The sequence below is a fragment of the Dama dama genome, chromosome 31, assembly GCF_033118175.1.
Source record: "Dama dama isolate Ldn47 chromosome 31, ASM3311817v1, whole genome shotgun sequence".
Classification (NCBI taxonomy): Eukaryota; Metazoa; Chordata; class Mammalia; order Artiodactyla; family Cervidae; genus Dama; species Dama dama.
Genome location: NC_083711.1, coordinates 11847461 through 11866934, shown reverse-complemented (window position 1 = coordinate 11866934; position 19474 = coordinate 11847461). Strand labels below are relative to the sequence as shown.

At 40.7% G+C, this 19474-nt stretch overlaps 1 protein-coding gene and 1 pseudogene across 1 annotated transcript; both read right to left on the bottom strand.

The window, feature by feature from the left end:
* Positions 1-1594: 1594 nt before the first annotated feature.
* On the bottom strand, positions 1595-2281 carry LOC133049960 (keratin-associated protein 27-1). Its single transcript, XM_061134043.1, has one exon. It carries the CDS (start codon positions 2279-2281, stop codon positions 1595-1597), a length of 687 nt encoding a protein of 228 aa, XP_060990026.1.
* Positions 2282-14545: 12264 nt separating this feature from the next.
* LOC133049959 (keratin-associated protein 13-1-like) lies at positions 14546-18854 on the bottom strand (annotated as a pseudogene).
* Between the last annotated feature and the right edge of the window lie 620 nt (positions 18855-19474).

Genomic DNA, 19474 nt, shown 5'->3' with positions numbered 1-19474 from the left:
TCAATCCTAAATGAAATAAACCCTGAATATTCATTGGAAGGACTAATGCTGAACTGAAGATTTGATACCTCAGCCGCCTGATGACAAGAACTGAGTCATTGAAAAAGATCCTGATTCTAGGAAAGATTGAGGGCAGGAGGCAAAGCTGGTGGCAGAGGATAAAGTGGTAGGATGGCATCACTGATTCAATGGACGTAAATTTGAGAAAACTCTGGGAGACAGTGAAGAACAGGGAAGCCTGTCAAGCTGCAGCTCACGGTGTCTGCACACAAAGAATCAGAGGCAACTTAGCGACTGAACAACAACAAAACATACTGTACAAACAATGGTAAAGGATCATGTTCTCTTTTTGTTGCTTCCAAATACTGAGTTGGCTTCCAAAAAGTTTGTTTGCATTTTTCTATAACATCTTCCAGAAAAACCTGAATGAACTTTTTGGCCAACCTATAATTTACACTTTTAATCCAATTGGGTTGGGAGGGGGGAACTGTTAACATAAAACTCATAAAAATGTGAAATAAAAATAAGAGTAACAATTGCTTGTGATGTAAATAAAGTAAATTTATTTCATACAAAGAGTATTTTCCCAAATCACACACCCCAAAACACTTAAATAGTGAAAAGAGGAACCAAAATAGCAGAAATGTAGTGAATATGCTAAACCTGAACTTAGCATATTCAGATATCTCTGACTACTCCATGGTTATGAAGTTTATGGAAGTGAAATTCAAAACTGTCCTGCACTTGTCAAACAATAGGTTCAATGTAATAGCTAACTAAAAGAGTGCTGTATTACAGTAAATAAAATAATGATGGACAGTGAGGAGACATAGATTTGAGTTGTGGTTTGATGCTATTAACTATGTGAGCAACCTCTGATACAGCTGAAGGCAGCAGAGTTCACAGGACTAAATGGGTTTCCAGGTGTCTTTAAGCTCTAGTACCGTATGTACTTCTGATATTAGCAGCCCGTTACCTTTCTCTATTACAGCATGTTATAATAAGCCAGACTCAATGCTTAGTGTTTCCACTGAGAATAATCAGTAGTCAAAGTGTAATGTGGACTTTTTAAGTATTCATGTTCCTGCCTGGTGGCAATTCTTATTGCTCTATGATAAATAGTGTCCTAGTGACCTAAAATAGTTAACATGCTTTCCTATCAGCTTACCACCAGTTTGTTTAGTCGCTCAGTCTTGTCCAACTATTTTGCGACTCCATGGACTATAGCCCGCCAGGCTCCTCTGTCCATGGGATTTTCCAGGCAAAAATACTGGTGTGAGTTGCCATTTTCTTCTCCAGGGGGTCTTCCTCACCCAGGAATCGAACCCGAGGCTGCTGCCACCTCTCCTGCATTGCAGGCAGGTTCTTTACCCCTGAGCCACCGGAGAAGCCTAGCTTCCCACCAGAAATGCTCGAAAAGGAAAAAAAAAAAAAAAAGTAAAAAATTTTCTCATTGGAGAAAATACAGGATAGTTCATTCACTCACAAACATAGGCAAAAATAGTTAGTGTTTAGAGAAATAAAAGATCCTATTTTTCAGGATCCAATTTGTGGAACTTAAAATCTGAGTCTCCCTACACATTCTGCAGATTCTTCACTCACTAGGCAATGACGACCCACCAGTAACACAGCAAGTTGGCTCATGAGTGTTAGAAGAAGTTTCCAGGAGCTGTGACTCAGGTGTGACAGAGGCCAAAGAGCTACAGGAACTGTATGCAGGGTTCTGAGCTTGGCACTGGCTACAGTCCCATTCCAGAGTCTGGCAACTCTTAGACACGTACGTCTTGGGTGGACAAGGCTTTGCCGTGTCGCTCACAGGTTGGCAACTCTGGACTACAAGCCCCACTTGCTGGCTACTTCCTGACTGGCAAGGCTGAGAAACACACTCCAACACTGCCGAGGGACTTCTTGACTGGCATGCTGTCCTTTCACAGGGCCTGGAATTAGAACAAGTTGTTTGGACGACTCTGGAGAGACAGACATTTTGCACACAGCTCTCCTCTCTGTGTAATTCCCGTTCATCTCCGGGTGTTATGCAGGTGCTGGTCTTCCTGTAGGTTTCTGGAAAGGTGTCCAGGAGCCAGGTCCTGCTGTAGCAACTGCTGGGAAAAAAGAATCCATCTTCAAAGTTTGTAACATTCGATTCATGCACGATGGCAGAGAGAGGTGGGGCATTGTAGAAGCTCTTGAGCGACTGGACAGGTCTCTGGGTCATATTGTGAAAATCCTTGGTTGAGTTGGTCCCAGGGACCCAACATGTTGGCCTGAAGATCCAGTTCATTACTGAGGAGGTTATATACTCTGAAAACTGGGTGTTGGCTTCTTCTCATGACTCTTGCTACGTCATCGCTTAAGCTTATAGGAAGGATAGCATCTCATTAGCACTTTGCTTACTTATATATGAGGATGATGTTTTATTAACAAAGAAGCCAGTCCACTTTGAATCTTCAAAATAGCTTTCATGTTAGCCCCAAACCTGACTCATTGGGGTGGGGCTTGTCAAATATGAGTCCCAACAGGTCACCAAGCTAACATTTTTTTATTTTTTTTTCCTTAGTCACCATGACTCTCCATATTGGTAAATGGACTATAAGAATATATGTAGAAATAGCCAATTGAATAATGATTAATATTCAGCACTGGCATTTTGAGAAATGGCACCTTAGCAGAACTTGATATTATAATCAAAACATTTTTCAGTAAGAGGTTGATTTGATTGAAATTGCCCTCATTCTCCTTCGAACTCTTCACCCAAAGTATTGAATTTGACCATTGCCCTATAAACATCTTTCCCTTTGTCTAACATTTCGTTCCCCTCATCTTACTGAAAGTGAAATTTAAATGTTAACTCTTTTTAAAGCTTTCCCCTGATTTTCCTGGTTAGATGTTATTCTTCTGAATTAGCAATGGGTTCTGACACATTCATTGTTTTGATTATATTTTACACCAAGTAGTACATTTACCTTGTGCTTGATAATCTGCCTTTGTAAGAAACCTGTTTCAAGTATGCTTTCAGTTCAGTTCAGTCGCTCAGTCATGTCCGGCTCTTTGCGACCCCATGAATCGCAGCACTCAGGCCTCCCTGTCCATCACCAGCTCCCGGAGTTTACTCAAATTCATGTCCATCGAGTCGGTGATGCCATCCAGCCATCTCATCCTCTGTGGTCCCCTTCTCCTTCTGCCCCCAATCCCTCCCAGCATCAGGGTCTTTTCCAATGAGTCAACTCTTCGCATGGAATGGCCAAAGTACTGGAGTTTCAACTTCAGCATCAGTCCTTCCAATGAACACCCAGGACTGATCTCCTTCAGGATGGACTGGTTGGATCTCCTTGCAGTCCAAGGGACTCTCAAGAGTCTTCTCCAACACCACAGTTCAAAAGCATCAATTCTTCGGCACTCAGCTTTCTTCACAGTCCAACTCTCTCATCCATACATGACCACTGGAAAAACAGCCTTGATAGACGGACCTTTGTTGGCAAAGTAATGTCTCTGCTTTTAAATATGCTGTCTAGGTTGGTCATAACTTTCCTTCCAAGGAGTAAGAGTCTTTTAATTTCATGGCTGCAATCACCATCTGCAAGTGATTTTGGAGCCCAGAAAAATAAAGTCGACCACTATTTCCACTGTTTCTCCATCTATTTCCCATGAAGTGTTGGGACCAGATGCCATGATCTTAGTTTTCTGAATGTTAAGCTTGAAGCCAACTTTTTCACTCTCTTCTTTCACTTTCATCAAGAGGCTTTTTAGTTCCTCTTCACTCTCTGCCATAAGGGTGGTGTCATCTGCATATCTGAGGTTATTGATATTTCTCCTGGCAATCTTGATTCCAGCTTGTGCTTCTTCCAGCCCAGTGTTTCTCATGATGTACTCTGCATATAAGTTAAATAAGCAGGGTGACAACATATAGCCTTGATGTACTCCTTTTCCTATTTAAAACTAGTCTGTTGTTCCATCTCCAGTCCTAACTGTTGCTTCCTGATTTGCATACAGGTTTCTCAAGGCAGGTCAGATGGTCCGGTATTCCTATCTCTTTCAGAATTTTCCACAGTTTATTGTGATCCACACAGTCAAAGGCTTTGGCATAGTCAATAAAGCAGAAATAGATGTTTTTCTGGAACTCTTTTGTTTTCTTGATGATCCAGCAGATGTTGACAATTTGATCTCTGGTTCCTCTGCCTTTTCTAAAACCAGCTTGAACACCTGGAAATTCATGGTTCACATATTCCTGACAGAATGTGGTCCACTGGAGAAGGGAATGGCAAACCACTTCAGTATTCTTGCCTTGAGAATGAAAAGGCAAAAAGATAGGACACTGAAAGAGGAACTCCCCAGGTCAGTAGGTGCCCATTATGCTACTGGAGATCACAGGAGAAATAACTCCAGAAAGAATGAAGGGATAGAGCCAAAGCAAAAACAACACCCAGTTGTGGATGGGACTGGTGATAGAAGCAAGGTCCGATGCTGTAAAGAGCAATATTGCATAGGAACCTGGAATGTTAGGTCCATGAATCAAGGCAAATTGGAAGCGGTCAAACAGGAGATGGCAAGACTGAATGTCGACATTCTAGGAATCAGTGAACTAAGATGGACTGCAATGGGTGAGTTTAACTCAGATGACCATTATATCTAGTACTGTGGGCAGAAATCCCTTAGAAGAAAGGGAGTAGCCATCATAATCAACGAAAAGAGTCTGAAATGCAGTACTTGGATGCAATCTCAAAAATGACAGAATGATCTCTGTTAGTTTCCAAGTATGCTCTACATTTTTTTTTAGTTCAGTGCTTTGTTTTTGATGGAAGAATGATCAGCTCCTACATTTACAATGCTATTATGCTGTACTTAGCGTAGTTTCATACTCATAGCCCAAGACCTAGCAACAGGATTTCTCTAACATATATTGTAATTTATTGAGTTCAGCTTATGACAGTGAAATGGCAGAAGTATATTTTTAACCCAGCACTCTGGTCTACCTCTCTTGGTCTGAAGCAAACCAAGAACACTCAGGAACTTTGAATAACCCTTATACAAGCTCCTCTTTAATATGTGATGGACCAAGGATAGTATATACTTAAAAGGACACCTCTGAGTGTCCACATTCAGCTTGACAGGTTATACACTCAATTTGTGTATAATGTTTTTGTAATACAGGCAAATTATTTATAATTTTGCATGACCACTTTTGTGAGATGAAAGATGCCCTCCACATGAACCCTATAACAAGCCATTTAATGTTTATGCACATTTGTATTCATCATTACACAAAAGGTTCTCCTCTTCAAAGCAGTAAATGGATTCTCATTGCTCTTAAAAAATGAGACCCATTCCCCTACAGCACCATCTAAGACCTGGTTGCTGCCTATTTTTCTTTCTCCAAATCTCATCACTCTCCTCTGCCCAGAATGCTCTCTTCTCCCAAGTCTTCACCTAGTTCCTTGAACATGCCAAGCATTCCCTTGCTTCCGTATTTTGCACATGCAGTTGTCTATTTCATTCCTTCCCTGCCCTCTCCCTTCCCATATACAGCTCCCTTCCTCAGTTTTTGTGTCTCAGCTTAAATGCTCCTCTTAAGTTCTTTCTTTTATCTTTCCAGTTGAAAAAAAAAATCACATTCTCGGATTATCATATTTTTTTCCTTCACAATACTTATCTCAGCTTATAATGATTTTGTTTCTTCATTATGTCTTTGTCATTACACTGTAAGATCCATAAAGGCAAAAAATAGATATCTTTCTCACTACTATATCCTTAACTCTAAACGCCATGCCTGGCTGGTACATAATAAGAGCTCCATCAGTGTGTTTTGAAACATTAATTAATAGAAGTTGCTAAGTAAAAATTCACTCAGATTACAGCTAAAAGCCTTAAGGTATACAGTTCTGACACCGGAACATACCCAGGAATTGGCAAGGGTGCACATGTTATAAAAAAGAAATAATAATAACCATGCCTGCCTCTCAACCACCGCTCAGTGAAATAGGAAGAAAATCATTAAGGAAGGCTCTTATTAGCTGAATCAATTATTTTAGAATAACATTTGCTTGCCAATAGAAACAACACAGGCAAATGTTTTTGAAAGCATTTACCAAGCAAAACGGCAGTACTGTTCACTGTCAGCCGAGTCCTGTTGCCAAATTCTGAGGGGCAAAGGCAGGACACCACCCAGGCCAACCTTCACACAATTGTCTCCAGCAGTTAACCTCTTTATTAACCTCACAATGTGTAGTAAATTAGTGCATACCCGGCCGGTTCCAAATCTCCACATGAAGACAGTGTCAGTTGTGAGTGGGTCTGTCATTTACGAATAAGGCAGCTCCACGAGTTCTTTTCTCTTTGGGATGAGGCATTAACTTGAGCATTCTGTCTAGTTAAGTGCTGAATTAGCAGGTGTTCCAGTATACAGTTTTAATTTTAACTGGTGCTGAGTTTATAGAGGGAGTGGCCTGGCATATCTCAACAGAATGACGTAGGTTAGGACAACTAGTCACCTTGGAATCATTTTCATTCAACTCACTACAAACTAAGCATTAGTTCTGTAGGCACTTGAAAATGATAATTATGTAGTCTATTTCCTAGAATTCTTGAGAAATAAATAGAATCATTACCTGATGGCTTACGGCGACTGGATTCTTTGCTACTAAATAGTTGAAAAGCAATTTACTGGTCTTAAAGTCGACATGATTGCAGATGCAGTGGCACCCCCTAACCACCAGAGGGCGGAATATCAACAATTGCTGCGGCCTGCTAAGTCACTTCAGTCGTGTCCAACTCGGCAACCCTGTGAACTGTAGCCGGTCAGATTCCTCTGTCCACGGAATTTTCCAGGCAAGAATACTGGAGTGGGTGGCCATTTCCTACTGAGATGATATGTATGATACCAGACTGCCTGCCACATTTTGAGGGATAAATGAGTGAAAGTACTTCTAATCAAATTAAATATCATCATACAGACCAAGATGTTGCTCTTGTGGCAACATCAGTCTGGGGGTGCTACCATACTATAAAGTAAAATAAAAGTCTTTATTTGTATTTTTAAGATTATGTTGTTTACGGCTGTAAATGTCACAGATTCTGAGATCCTTCTAAGGGTTGGATTGTGTTTATCATTTCCATTAAATGTCTAGCCAGCCTGTCTCCATCTCTCAAGAACTTAGCACATGGTTGCTGAAAGGTTGAGTAGTTTATATTGTTTTTATATTGATTATGTTGCTACTTTGGACTTCTAATCATGGTACAGCTGTATGAAGGTAAACAAAAATTCACGAATTAAAGTCACCCTTCTGCATTTAGAAAAGGCAGAGGAACCAGAGATCAAATTGCCAACATCTGCTGGATCATAGAAAAAGCAAGAGAATTCCAGGAAAACATCTGCTTCTGCTTCATTGACTACATTAAAGCCTTTGACTGTGTGGATCACAACAAACTGGAAAATTCGGAAAGAGATGGGAATACCAGACCACCTGACCTGCCTCTTGAGAAATCTATATGCAGGTCAGGAAGCAACAGTTAGACCCAGACATGGAACAACAGACTGGTTCGAAACTGGGAAAGGAGTACATCAAGGCTGCATATTGTCACCCTGCTTATTTAACTTATATGCAGAGTACATTATGAGAAATGCTGGGCTGGATGAAGCACAAGCTGGAACCAAGATTGCCAGGAGAAATATCAATAACCTCAGATATGCAGATGACACCATCCTTATGGCAGAAAGTGAAGAGGAATTAAAGAACCTCTTGATTACAGTGAAGGAAGAGTGAAAATTTGGCTTAAAACTTAATGTTCAAAAAGTGAAGAACTTGGCACCTGGTCCCATAACTTCATGGCAAATAAATGGGGAAACAATGGAAACAGTGAGAAACTTTATTTTTGGGGGGGTTCCAAAATCACTGCAGATGACTGCAGACATGAAATTAAAAGATACTTGCTCCTTGGAAGAAAAGCTATGACCAACCCAGACAGCATATAAAGCAGAAGCACTACTTTTCCAACAAAGGTCCATATAGTCAAAGCTTTGGTTTTTCCAGTAGTCATGTATGGATGTGAGAGTTGGACCATAAAGAAGGCTAAGCACCAAATAATTCATGCTTTTGAACTGTGGTGTTGGAGAAGACTCTTGAGAGTCTCTTGGACTGTAAGGAGATCAAATGAGTCAGTCCCAAAGGAAATCAATCCTGAATATTCATTGGAAGGGTTGATGTTGAAGCTGAAGCTCCAATACTTTGGCCACCTGATTCAAAGAGCCTACTCATTAGAAAAGACCCTGATGATGGGAAAGATTGAAGGCAGGAGGAGAGGGGACCACAGAGGATGAGATGGTTGGATGGCATCACCGGCTCAATGGACATGAAATTTGAGCCAGTTTCAGGTGATGGTGAGGGACAGGAAAGCCTGGCGTGCTGCAGTCCATGGGCTCACAAAAAGTTGGACACAACTGAGTGACTGAACAACAACAACAAAGTCACCTTCAGGAACTTAATTCAGTTCAGTTCTTCCAGAATTTATTTCCTGCTTCCTTGCCTTAGTTTTATTGCACCGACCAAAATTATGGCAAAGCACTAAGTTAATTTAAATCAATTCCATTTCTCCAATCAAGAATTCATTCATGTAGATGCAGTGTATTGCAAAGAATTACTAGGCTGAGAATGAAAATACTTGACTTTTAACCCTGTTGATTCTATTCACTGCATGAATTTGGACATCACTCTACCTCTCTTGATATCTTACAAGATAATGATATCTGCAAGGTAATGGCAACCCACTCTAGTACTCATGCCTGGAGAATCCCAGGGATGGAGAAGCCTGGTGGGCTGCCATCTATGGGGTCGCACAGAGTCGGACACAACTGAAGCGACTTAGCTGCCAGGGTCTTTTCCAGTTATCACATTTTCTCTGATTTTCTGTCAGAATCTTAATATCTAGAGTTGAAAAGGTATGAAATGGCATGCTGTCAAATCTACCTACTGATTGAAAACCACACTTTAATTTAGTAAATGAAATCTTTATTAAGAGTAGCTATGATGAGTTTTAAAGGACAGACAGAAGGTTGAAGTTTGTAGATAATTAGATGCCATGCTAATAGCAGAAAGCAAAAGGAACCAAAGAACTTCTCGTTGAAGGCAAAAGAGGAGAATGAAAAAGTTGGCTTAAAACTCAACATTCAAAGAACTAAGATCATGGCATTCAGTCCCATCACTTCATGGTAAATAGATGGGGAAAAAAGTGGAAACAATGAAAGACTTTATTTTCTTGGCCTCCAAAATCACTGTGGACAGTGACTGCAGCCATGAAATTAAGATGCTTGCTCCTTGGAAGAAAAGCTATGACAAACATAGACAGCCTGTTAAAAAGCAGAGGCATTATTTTGCCAACAAAGATCTGTATACTCAAAGCTGTGATTTTTCCAGTAGTCATGTATGGATGTGAGAGTTGGGCCATAAAGAAGGCTGAATGCCAAAGAACTGATGCTTTCAAACTGTGGTGCTGAAGGCTCTTGAGCGTCCCCTAGACTGCAAGGAGATCAAACCAGTCAGTCCTAAAGGAAATCAACCCTGAATATTCATTGGAGAGACTGATGCTGAAGCTGAAGCTCCAATACTTTGGCGACCTGGTTCTAAGAGCTGACTCACTGAAAAAGACCCTGATGTCAGGAAAGATTGAAGGCAGGAGGAGATGGGAATGACAGAAGATGAGATAGTTGTATGGCATTATTGACTCAATGGGCATAGTTTGAGCAGACTCCAGGAGATACTAAAGAACAGGGAAACCTGGTGTGCTGCAGCTCAAGGGGTTACAAAGATTCAGGCACAACTTAACTACCAAACACAAGATGCCATGCATGCAGGTAGAAATCCAAAAAAAAAAAAACTATTTGAGATAACAAAAACCTCAGATATGCAGATGACACTACCCTTATGGCAGAAAGTGAAGAGGAGCTAAAGAGCCTCTTGATGAAAGTGAAAGAGGAGAGTGAGAAAGTTGGCTTAAAGCTCAACATTCAGAAAACTAAGATTATGGCATCTGATCCCATCACTTCATGGCAAACAAATGGAAAAACGGTGGAAACAGTAGCTGACTTTATTTTTCTGGGCTCCAAAATCACTGCAGATGGTGATTGCAGCCATGAAATTAAAAGACGCTTACTCCTTGGAAGGAAATTTATGACCAACGTAGACAGCATATTAAAAAGCAGAGAAATTACTTTGTCAACAAATGTCCATCTGGTCAAGGCTATGGTTTTTCCAGTGGTCATGTATGGATGTGAGAGTTGGACTATAAAGAAACCTGAGTGCCAAAGAATTGATGCTTTTGAACTGCGGTGTTGGAGAAGACTCTTGACAGTCCCTTGGACAGCAAGGAGATCCAACCAGTCCATCATAAAGGGGATCGGTCCTGGGTGTTCATTGGAAGGACTGATGCTGAAACTCCAGTACTTTGGCCACCTCATGCGAAGACCTGACTCATTGGAAAAGACCCTGATGCTGGGAGGGATTGGGGGCAGGAGGAGAAGGGGACGACAGAGGATGAGATGGTTGGATGGCATCACTGACTTAATGGACATGAGTTTGGGTAAACTCTGGAGCTGGTGGTGGACAGGGTGGCCTGCGTGCTGCGGTTCATGGGGTCACAAAGAGTCAGACATGACTGAGCAACTGAACTGAACTGAACTGCAAGTAAATAAAAAGGATGCTTCTCTGTACAGAAACACATGAAGAAAGAAAGAAAGTGTTAGTTACTCAGTCATGCCCAACTCTTTGCGACCCCTTGGATTGCAGCTCAACGGGCTCCTCTCTCCATGGGATTTTCCAGTCACGGGTACTGGAGTGGGTTGCCATTTCCTTCTCCAGGGAATCTTTCCCACCCTACGATCAAACCCGGGTCTCCTGCACTGCAGGCAGATTCTTTACTGACTGAGCTAGGACTTCCCTTGTACGCATGAGTCCATCTCAAAAAACTGTGTTAAGGGGAATGATCAGCTTCCTTTAGATGTTGTTGTTGAGTTGCTAAGTTGAGTCCAACTCCTTTAGATATAACTTTCTGTAAACTAAGTCAAGTACCATGTACACCTCCTCAGGCAATGAAATGGACATGGTAAAACTTTTAGGCTCTGGAATACTCAAAATTATGACTCTATAACCATAATATTGATTCTATGTGGAATATGGAAGTAAATCTTTCACCAACAACTCTCTCTTTCTAAAGATAAATAGATTCTCTTAGAATTTGATCATAAAAGGATTCACACATAACAGCATTTCTTCTCTGAAACTATTTCTAAATAATTTTGTTTCCTGGAATAATTCTTGATCATTTAAAATTCAATTATATCAGATTTTGATTCAAAGAGCTGAAAAGAGAAAAAGTTAAAAAAAGAGAAAAGTTAGATGATTACACAGTGTCTGTGAAAACTTTAATGAGAAGTAATTAAAAAAAAAAGAATATAAACCAGAGTATCTTAAGTATCTAAACATTAACTTTCATATTTTCTACCCCTTTGTTCATTATGTCTTGGATGTGAAAGTGCTACGGTTTATTATAGTAATTATGCAATTTCTTTTGTTCCTATCCTCAGATGCTCTTACTCTGGCCTTCCTCTGAGGTTAGCATACAGTGAGGTTATTTTTCTGCCTTCGTGCAATCCAAAAATGTGAATTTGCTTTTGAGTTCTTCCAGTTACCCTATGGGTAATGAAGTCGTGGTAATATGTCATTGAGATGGTGCTAAATCATTTATGATGATAATCATGAACAAAGGATTGAAGACTTTGATGACAAGTAACTGACCTAAATAGAGTTCAACTAGCAAAAATGAATGCATGCTTGATGTCACTGACATAATATATTCTTCATACTGACACCCTAGCTCCATCTCATTCATTCATTCATTAAATTAACTTTTACTGAGTCTTTACTACTTATAAAATTTTGTTATATTGTGTATATTGAAAATGTAAGTGTAAATACTAAACAAAATAATAGTTTAAATGAAACATTACAACTGGTGACTTTGTAATTAGCAAAATAAGCATATATAATGCTAGCATTGTATAGAGAATAATCAACCCTATTGATTCCATAGTCTATTTAAAAGACATGAGAGAAGGGATAGCATTGTCATGGGTTTTGAAGGTTAAGAGAGACGTAGCATTGATTTTAGAAGTATCAGACTGTGTAAGCGCTCAGATCTGCATCGTGTGTTTCCAGAAATGTGAGCAGTTGGCACTGATGGAGTGTATGATGGTGAAGTGTATGTTTGTGGAGTGTGATGAGAAGAGAAAATGGGAGAGTGCAGAGTGGGTTGCAAATGCTCTTTAATATTATATTAATGAGTCTTTATAGCCAGTAAAAAATCCACCTGCAATGCAGGAGACCCAGGTTTGATCTCTGGGTTGGGAAGATCCCCCAGAGAAGGGAATGGCTACCCACTCCAGTATTCTTGCCTGGAAAATACCACAGACAGCATGTAACCTGGTGGGCTACAGTCCATGGGGTGACATGACTTTCACCCTCACTTTTTTTTTTTTCATTGAGAAGGAGATTGTTTTAGGTTTTAAAGGACTGTCTCATTTAGGAAAACTTTAGTTACAAGTAGCTGAAATTGTAATTCAGCATGGCTTATATAATAACATGTATTAGCTCACGACCAAAGTCCAGAAATAAGATGGTCTGGGCTCTGTTCCTCAGCATTCCTGTTGGTTTTACCCTCTTTCACACAATGGTTTAGTTCTCAGGCCATATGCAAGATGGATGCAGCATTCCACATAAGATGTGATAAAATGGAGACATGCTTGTTTCAAAAAACTCCATAAGAAGATTTTTACCAAAAACATCTCTTATGATTCCTCCCTGTTTCTCATTGGCTTAAGTCAGACCACATGCTCCATTCTGAACCATTCTGTTTCAGTAGGAACTGGGATTGCCAGATTCAATCCTGAAACCTGGGACATAGCTATGTTAATATAAAAGTATAGGTGGATAAGACAGGATACACAAGCAAAATTCAGTTCTTGTGGGAGGAAGAGAGGAGAGAAAAACAGCTACAATGAACAATATGCTGCTCACATCCACTTAGATATCAATATTTTGTTCCCACTTAGGTATTTCAAATGTAGATGTATGCGTTTCCCAAAACAAGAAAACTTAGTAAAATATCTGTTATCCTACCCAAATATATAAGCCCAAGATATCAAGTCCTCCCTCTCGGCTAGTATTTCCTATGCATGTTGCAGCCATGTTTCCAAAAGCTGTCGGGAGAATTCTGTGAAACAGCTGGCCTTATACTGACCACACAGAAGAGAGAACGAAGGCTGAGCATCAACATGACTCAGAGATTCTAATCTTTTTATTGCAATCAGATGAATCTGTGGTTAATTTCATCCGTACTTAAGATATTTGTTTCATTACCTGGGTTACTGCTGTCAGGTAATATCATGACCTCAGAATTTCATTAGAGCTCGCATAAGGCCTCCTGATGCAAAGAGCTGACTCATTGGAAAAGACCCCGATGCTGGCAAAGATTGAGGGCAGGAGGCGAAGGGGACGACAGAGGATGAGATGGTTGGATGGCATCACTGACTCGATGGACATGGGTTTGAGTAAACTCCGGGAGTTGGTGATGGACAGGGAGGCCTAGCGTGCTTCAGTTCATGGGGTCGCAAAGAGTCGGACACAGCTGAGCGACTGAACTGAACTGAACTGAACAAGTTAGTAAAAGTGGTAAAGAACCCTCCTGCCAATACAGGACACATGAGAGACTCAGGTTCAATCCCTGGTTCTGGAAGATCTCCTAAAAGAGAGCACAGCTACGCACTCCAGCGTTCTTGCCTGGAGAATTCCACGGACAAAGGAACCTGGCAGGCTACCGTTCAGGGGGTCAGAAAGAGTTCGACATGACCTAGAATGCAAATCTGTAAAAGGGTCCTATAAAAGTATTTTGACAATTCTTTCATCTGAAACAGCCTGGCTAGTACTTGCTGAAGCATCACTGTTGTCTCCTGAACTTTTCTGCTTGGCTTAGACCTATGACTAGTTTAACCAAAGTTAAGGTGTCCTGATAAGGTGGTCACAAGAGAGTTTAGGATAATCTTCTGCCCACGCTCTGAGTCCACTTGCCCAAAATTCCAAGGAACCAACTCTGTATTGGCAGGTAATTCTGCCAACCAGTGTGTCTGCTCCATAAATTAAATACTTCTTTTTAGTCAAACAACAGGAGGTTTGTAATTCCCAACAGACAGCCTCTTAAAAAACTTGAATGGTAAGCTTTATGAACTGATATCAGCTGAAATAAGTTTACTTGAAAGGAAAAGAGACCTACTGCTCTATTTTCAACTAGAGAAGTGAGAGAGGAAATAGAAAACGGAATGTGTACTCTCTGAGATGAATTATTATAATATTAGTAGGATTTTAAAAAATAATCCCTCATCTAGGTAGTAGAATATAGACTCTGGCCAGATATTAATATTAGCCAAGATTAGTGAGATAACTGTGAAGTCACAGTCTAGAACCCTTAAAAAGCTGAACAGTAATAGAAGCCAGATATAGAAGGTTGGTTAATCACAAGAAGTTTGGCAGCTCCCAGAAGTCACATACATTGGGTTGTAGAATTGGGATCTGTGGCTCAGGGAAGGGAAGCCACAGACTCCATAAACCAGGGGTCTGAAGCCACGGGATCCAAAGCCCAATGAGTAGCAGGTACTAGATCCATAGCCCAAGCAGTAACCTCTGCTGGACCCATGGCTCAGGGATCCAGTGTGAATTGACTGGCAAGGACTGCAGAGAGTGGAGGTCCTTGGGTGGCAGAAGGACATCTGACACTTGATGGGTTCATAGCACATCTCCTGACTGTCGAGAGAGGAGCCCAGCTGTCAGGAGCTGGGAGAGCAGAGGTCAGTGCTGTAGACCAGATTGCTAGGGAAGGAGGAGCCACAGGAGGAGCCTGGTAGCTCAGGTGGTCCCCAAGGGAGCGGGAGGAGCAGTTGTAGGACAACTTCACAGGTGATGTGAGTTCAGCTGAATTACTGTGAAAAAGATGCTCTGATATCTTTGGCTTTTCCCAGGCATATTTATATATAAATATATATCTTCTTGGGAGGAGAAGGGGACAACAGAGGATGAGATGGTTGGATGGCATCACTGACTCAATGGACATGAGTTTGAGTAAGCTCCGGGAGTTGGTGATGGACAGGGAAGCTTGGCATGCTGCAGTCCATGGGATCACAGAGTTGGACACGACTGAGCGACTGAACCAAACTGAACCGATATATCTTCACCCCATTGGGTGTGATGCAGACTCTCCTCCTCCTCCTTGTACAAGTCTTGTCATGAAAATGGCTAATTAACCTAGGCTATAATTATCACTGAACACATGCATGTGTTTTCTTAATCGCAGTTCAGTTATTCTCATTTATAGAAGCTACTCTGCTTCTCTCTGTTTTCTTTCTTTCCCCAGAAATACGTTGTGGTTTGCCTTCAAAGATGTTGTTTGTGATGCATACAGACAGCGCCCTAGCTGCCCCTGAGCTTGACTGCGGGGATTTTGTTCCTGAAAGTGTAAATGATTACTCCTAACAGTCGTCAGTACTTCTGTCTCAGCTATTTATACATGCTTTATGGAGCCTTTACGATGTGTAAAACACAGCAGATTGTGGAACTGTTTAATCCTGGCAACAACCTTAGGAGATGGTCACCAGTTTAATAACCCAGATGTGACTGCCTCCGAAGCCACCAGGAACAGCAGTGTTTTTCTGACAACTCCAGAAGCTGAACCTCTCAGCTCCTGCCATCCATAAGCAATGAATGTGCGTGCTTGGTTGCTCAGTCCTGTCCAATTCTTTGCAACCCCATGGACTGTAGCCCACCAGGCTCCTCCGTCCATGGGATTTTCCAGTCAAGGATACTGGGTAGGTTGCCATTTCCTCCTCCAGGGAATCTTCCTGACCCAGTGATTGAATGTGTGTGTCTCCTGCGAATACCCAGATGAGGAAGTCATTTCACTCTGATCATACTTGCATTTTATCTAATGTGCCTGCCTGTATATTCTTACCTCTTTTATGAGGAAACAAAATACAGTCACCAAAAAAAAAAAAAAGTTTCTTAATTCTTTTAGCTATTTTTTTCAGCCTTCAAAGTTACCGTGGAGATGGTTATTTCAAACTATTCTTTTATTTGTCTTGTCATTTACCTTATCATCATTAAACAACTCATGTTTGATCCTGTATGGAATTATTGAGTTCTTTTTTCCATGTGAGGCAGAGATTCTTTTGCAATCACATAGACTATTATTGAGAATAATTGCTAAAAACTGGTATACTGTGAGTGAGTTGACTACCAATGAAATACATTTGCAAAAGCTTGAATTTTAATAGTGTGCTAACCTTTGCCAACTCAGTTGGGAGTGAGAAATGAGACACCTTAGACAGTGATTCATTTCACTCCCTGCTGAGCTTCTCTTTGTCTCAGCCTTCTAGAAAGACAAAGAAGCAAAAAAGTACCTCCATTTTAAGTAGTTAAAATTATCCTATCACAATAAAAATCAATGGTAGAAAGAAAGTCTTGGAATTAGAGAAGTCTTCTTTTCTTTTTTTCACTTATTGTAATATCCACCTTCTGTCTTAAAGCTTCTTCTAGAAATTGGAAAACAAAAAAAGCCATTTGTGTAATTTGATCTTTTATATTTGTTTCCCAATGATCGTTTTCTCTAGTCTCCTGGAGTATTTGCTTATATGGCACCAGTGGAATTATCTGCCCACTGTTTTGCTTACAAATTTCTGCCAAATGTCTTGCTCACTTCCCGAAATCCTTCTCATTCCTCAAATCTAAAATCAAATTCCTCATATTTGAGAGGTGTTCGTCTCAACTCTTTAAAATTCTTCTACAATAAGGATCTTAGTATCTTACCAACTATCAATTTGGGTGACCAAACATTCATATACACACACACACACACACACACATGCACATGTATACATCACAGAGGAGTTAAAAGAGATGTCTTTTGATATGGATCATGCAGACTAAGATTTCTGTCACTTGAACTTGCTGGACAGTCACATGTTTTATAAGAGTGGAATACCCAGAAGTTCCTCAGGATCTGCAAAGGGTTTAATTTTCTTTGAACCAGCATCTGGCACACTGTGGGTGCTCTAAATAATTTACAAAAGGAAGGAATATATCAAGGTCTTAACTTTATTTTCACAGGATGGCTCAGTGGTAGAGAATCCCCCTGCAATGCAGGAGATGCACATTTGAACCCTGGATTGGGAAGATTCCCTGGAGAGGAAATGGCAACCCACTCCAGTAATCTTGCCTGGGAAACCCCAAGGACAGAGAAGCCTGGTGGGCTACAATCCTTAGGGCCACAAAGAGTCAGACACAACTTAGCAACTAAACCACCATGCACAGATGCTTATATACACACTAATTGCTTGTCTTTCAGAAGTTACCTTTAATACAACATTTAGTGAATATAAACATTTCTTTCATAATTAAATATAATCCCCAAGTTAACAATAACCAGTTTAGTGCTTGAGGTGACCCTAGCTCTCTGCCTCTTACCTCCAGCCCGAGCAAAGTTGACTTTGTGGCCTTGATCAGTAACTATTTCTTTCTCTGTCCAACCCATTCTAATGGTTCTGTTTTCTCCGACTTCACACATAGTCAGCCTCTCCAATCCAAAAATCTTTGTGTCACTTCTTTCATGATTATATAGCTTTTCTGTTTTTGAGGACCAAATTCTCTATAAAGATTTGTGTAATCAGTTTGTCAACTATCTAAATTCTTATTGCCTTTTCAATAACCATACTCTTTTTCTCTGGCTTAACACTCTCCTGAAATTTCACTAAAGTGGTCAGTGGTGGCCTTTATGCTACTAAATGTGGATGTTTTTAGGATGATTATATGCAAATGTTTAATTACATTCAACATAGGTAACTGTGTCCCTGATCTTGAAATATGTTCATCTGCGTTCTTCTGTAACACACACGTCTGATTTTCTATCTAACTTTCCCCTAGTTCAATTTACCCTTAGTTTGGTTTCCTATATATAATGTTTTCTTGAGGCTTGGCACTGATCTCACCACTGATTCTTTCTCTGAGGAAGACACTTCACCATTATGACTTGAAATACTATCCATAGTCTACATCAAATGAATATTTCCAGTACAAATCTCTTTTTTATTCAAATTCCAGATATCCAGTCACTAGCCATTTCCATTTGGAGATTTAATAAGACTGTCAAAATTGTATGTGTATAAAATTGAACTTTTGCTCTTCCCTAGGGAGGAAAAAAAATACTTTTTCTCATCTGAGTAAAGCAGCATTTTGAACCACATAGCAGTTAAACTCAGAAACCTTGGAATCCTCTTAATATATGCATCTTCTCTAAATATGACCCATTCTCTTTTCCAAGTTTATCATAAATCTCCCCAATCATCTTACTGCCTTCTTTCTAATCTAGAGCTTCTCAACCTTGTCATCACTGACATCTTGAGCTGGATATCATTTTGTTGTGGGAAGTATCCTGTTATTTAGGAGATATTCGGCAGTGTCCCTGGTTCTATCCACTAGATGCCAGTTGCATGCACACACACACACACGCGCGCACACTCATACACACACATTATAACAGTTAACAATGTCTTCAACAATTGTTTGAGGGCTAAGCAGTTCAGGTGCAGAATCATTGTTCTAGAGCAAGGGAATCTCCTCTCTTGGTGGAACTACTGAACGATTCTGAGGCAGGAGATAAATGGACCCCAGGCTGACCAGTTTCTCATCTGTGGAAAGAAATTCCGTAGTATCAGGTGGTGGAAGAGGCTGGGCCCTGCCCAAGTAAGAGATAAAAGGCCACATAGTCCTCATTCTCGGAGAGAAGGAGACCTTTTCAACTACGAATGCACAGAAGGACTCCTTGGACATCTGAAGAGTGGTGGTGCTAACCTCATAGCAAGTGATGGTAACTACCCACTGGCCTCTTTGCTAGAATCCACCACGGCTCAGAGATGCATGTGCACACACAGGAGACCTTAAGATAAAGCAAATATGGATTCAGAACCAGGCAAAGCAAGATGACTGGTCAAAGGGAGCCCAGAAGAAATGCCCCACGTTGGTGATTCAAACTACCATGAGGGTGCGATTTTCCGAGTCAGCCTGGTGTCTATCTACACGTACTCTGCTTCCTAATAAATATTTTAGTTGTTTCACTATTTCCCATCTCTATGTGGAAATTTATTTCAACACAGCTGGCAGGCAAGGGCCTCGTCCCTGGTCCCTGGTCCTTGGTGGTTTAGTGGCCAGGATTCAGCATTTCCCCCTGCCTCGGTCTTGACTTCTGTCTCTGGCCAGAAAGCAAAGCCTGCTTCAAGGTTCTACAAGCCAAGGTCACCTGAGATCAGCTCAACGTGGCTTATTTTATTTTCAAAAAGAAAATGTCTTCTCCAACCTTTTATTTCTATCCCTGTCTGATCAATCTTCTTAAAAAA

Excerpts from the sequence above, each read along its gene's own strand:
- LOC133049960 (XM_061134043.1), bottom strand. The coding sequence starts at position 2,281 with ATGAACTGGATCTTCAGGCCAACATGTTGGGTCCCTGGGACCAACTCA.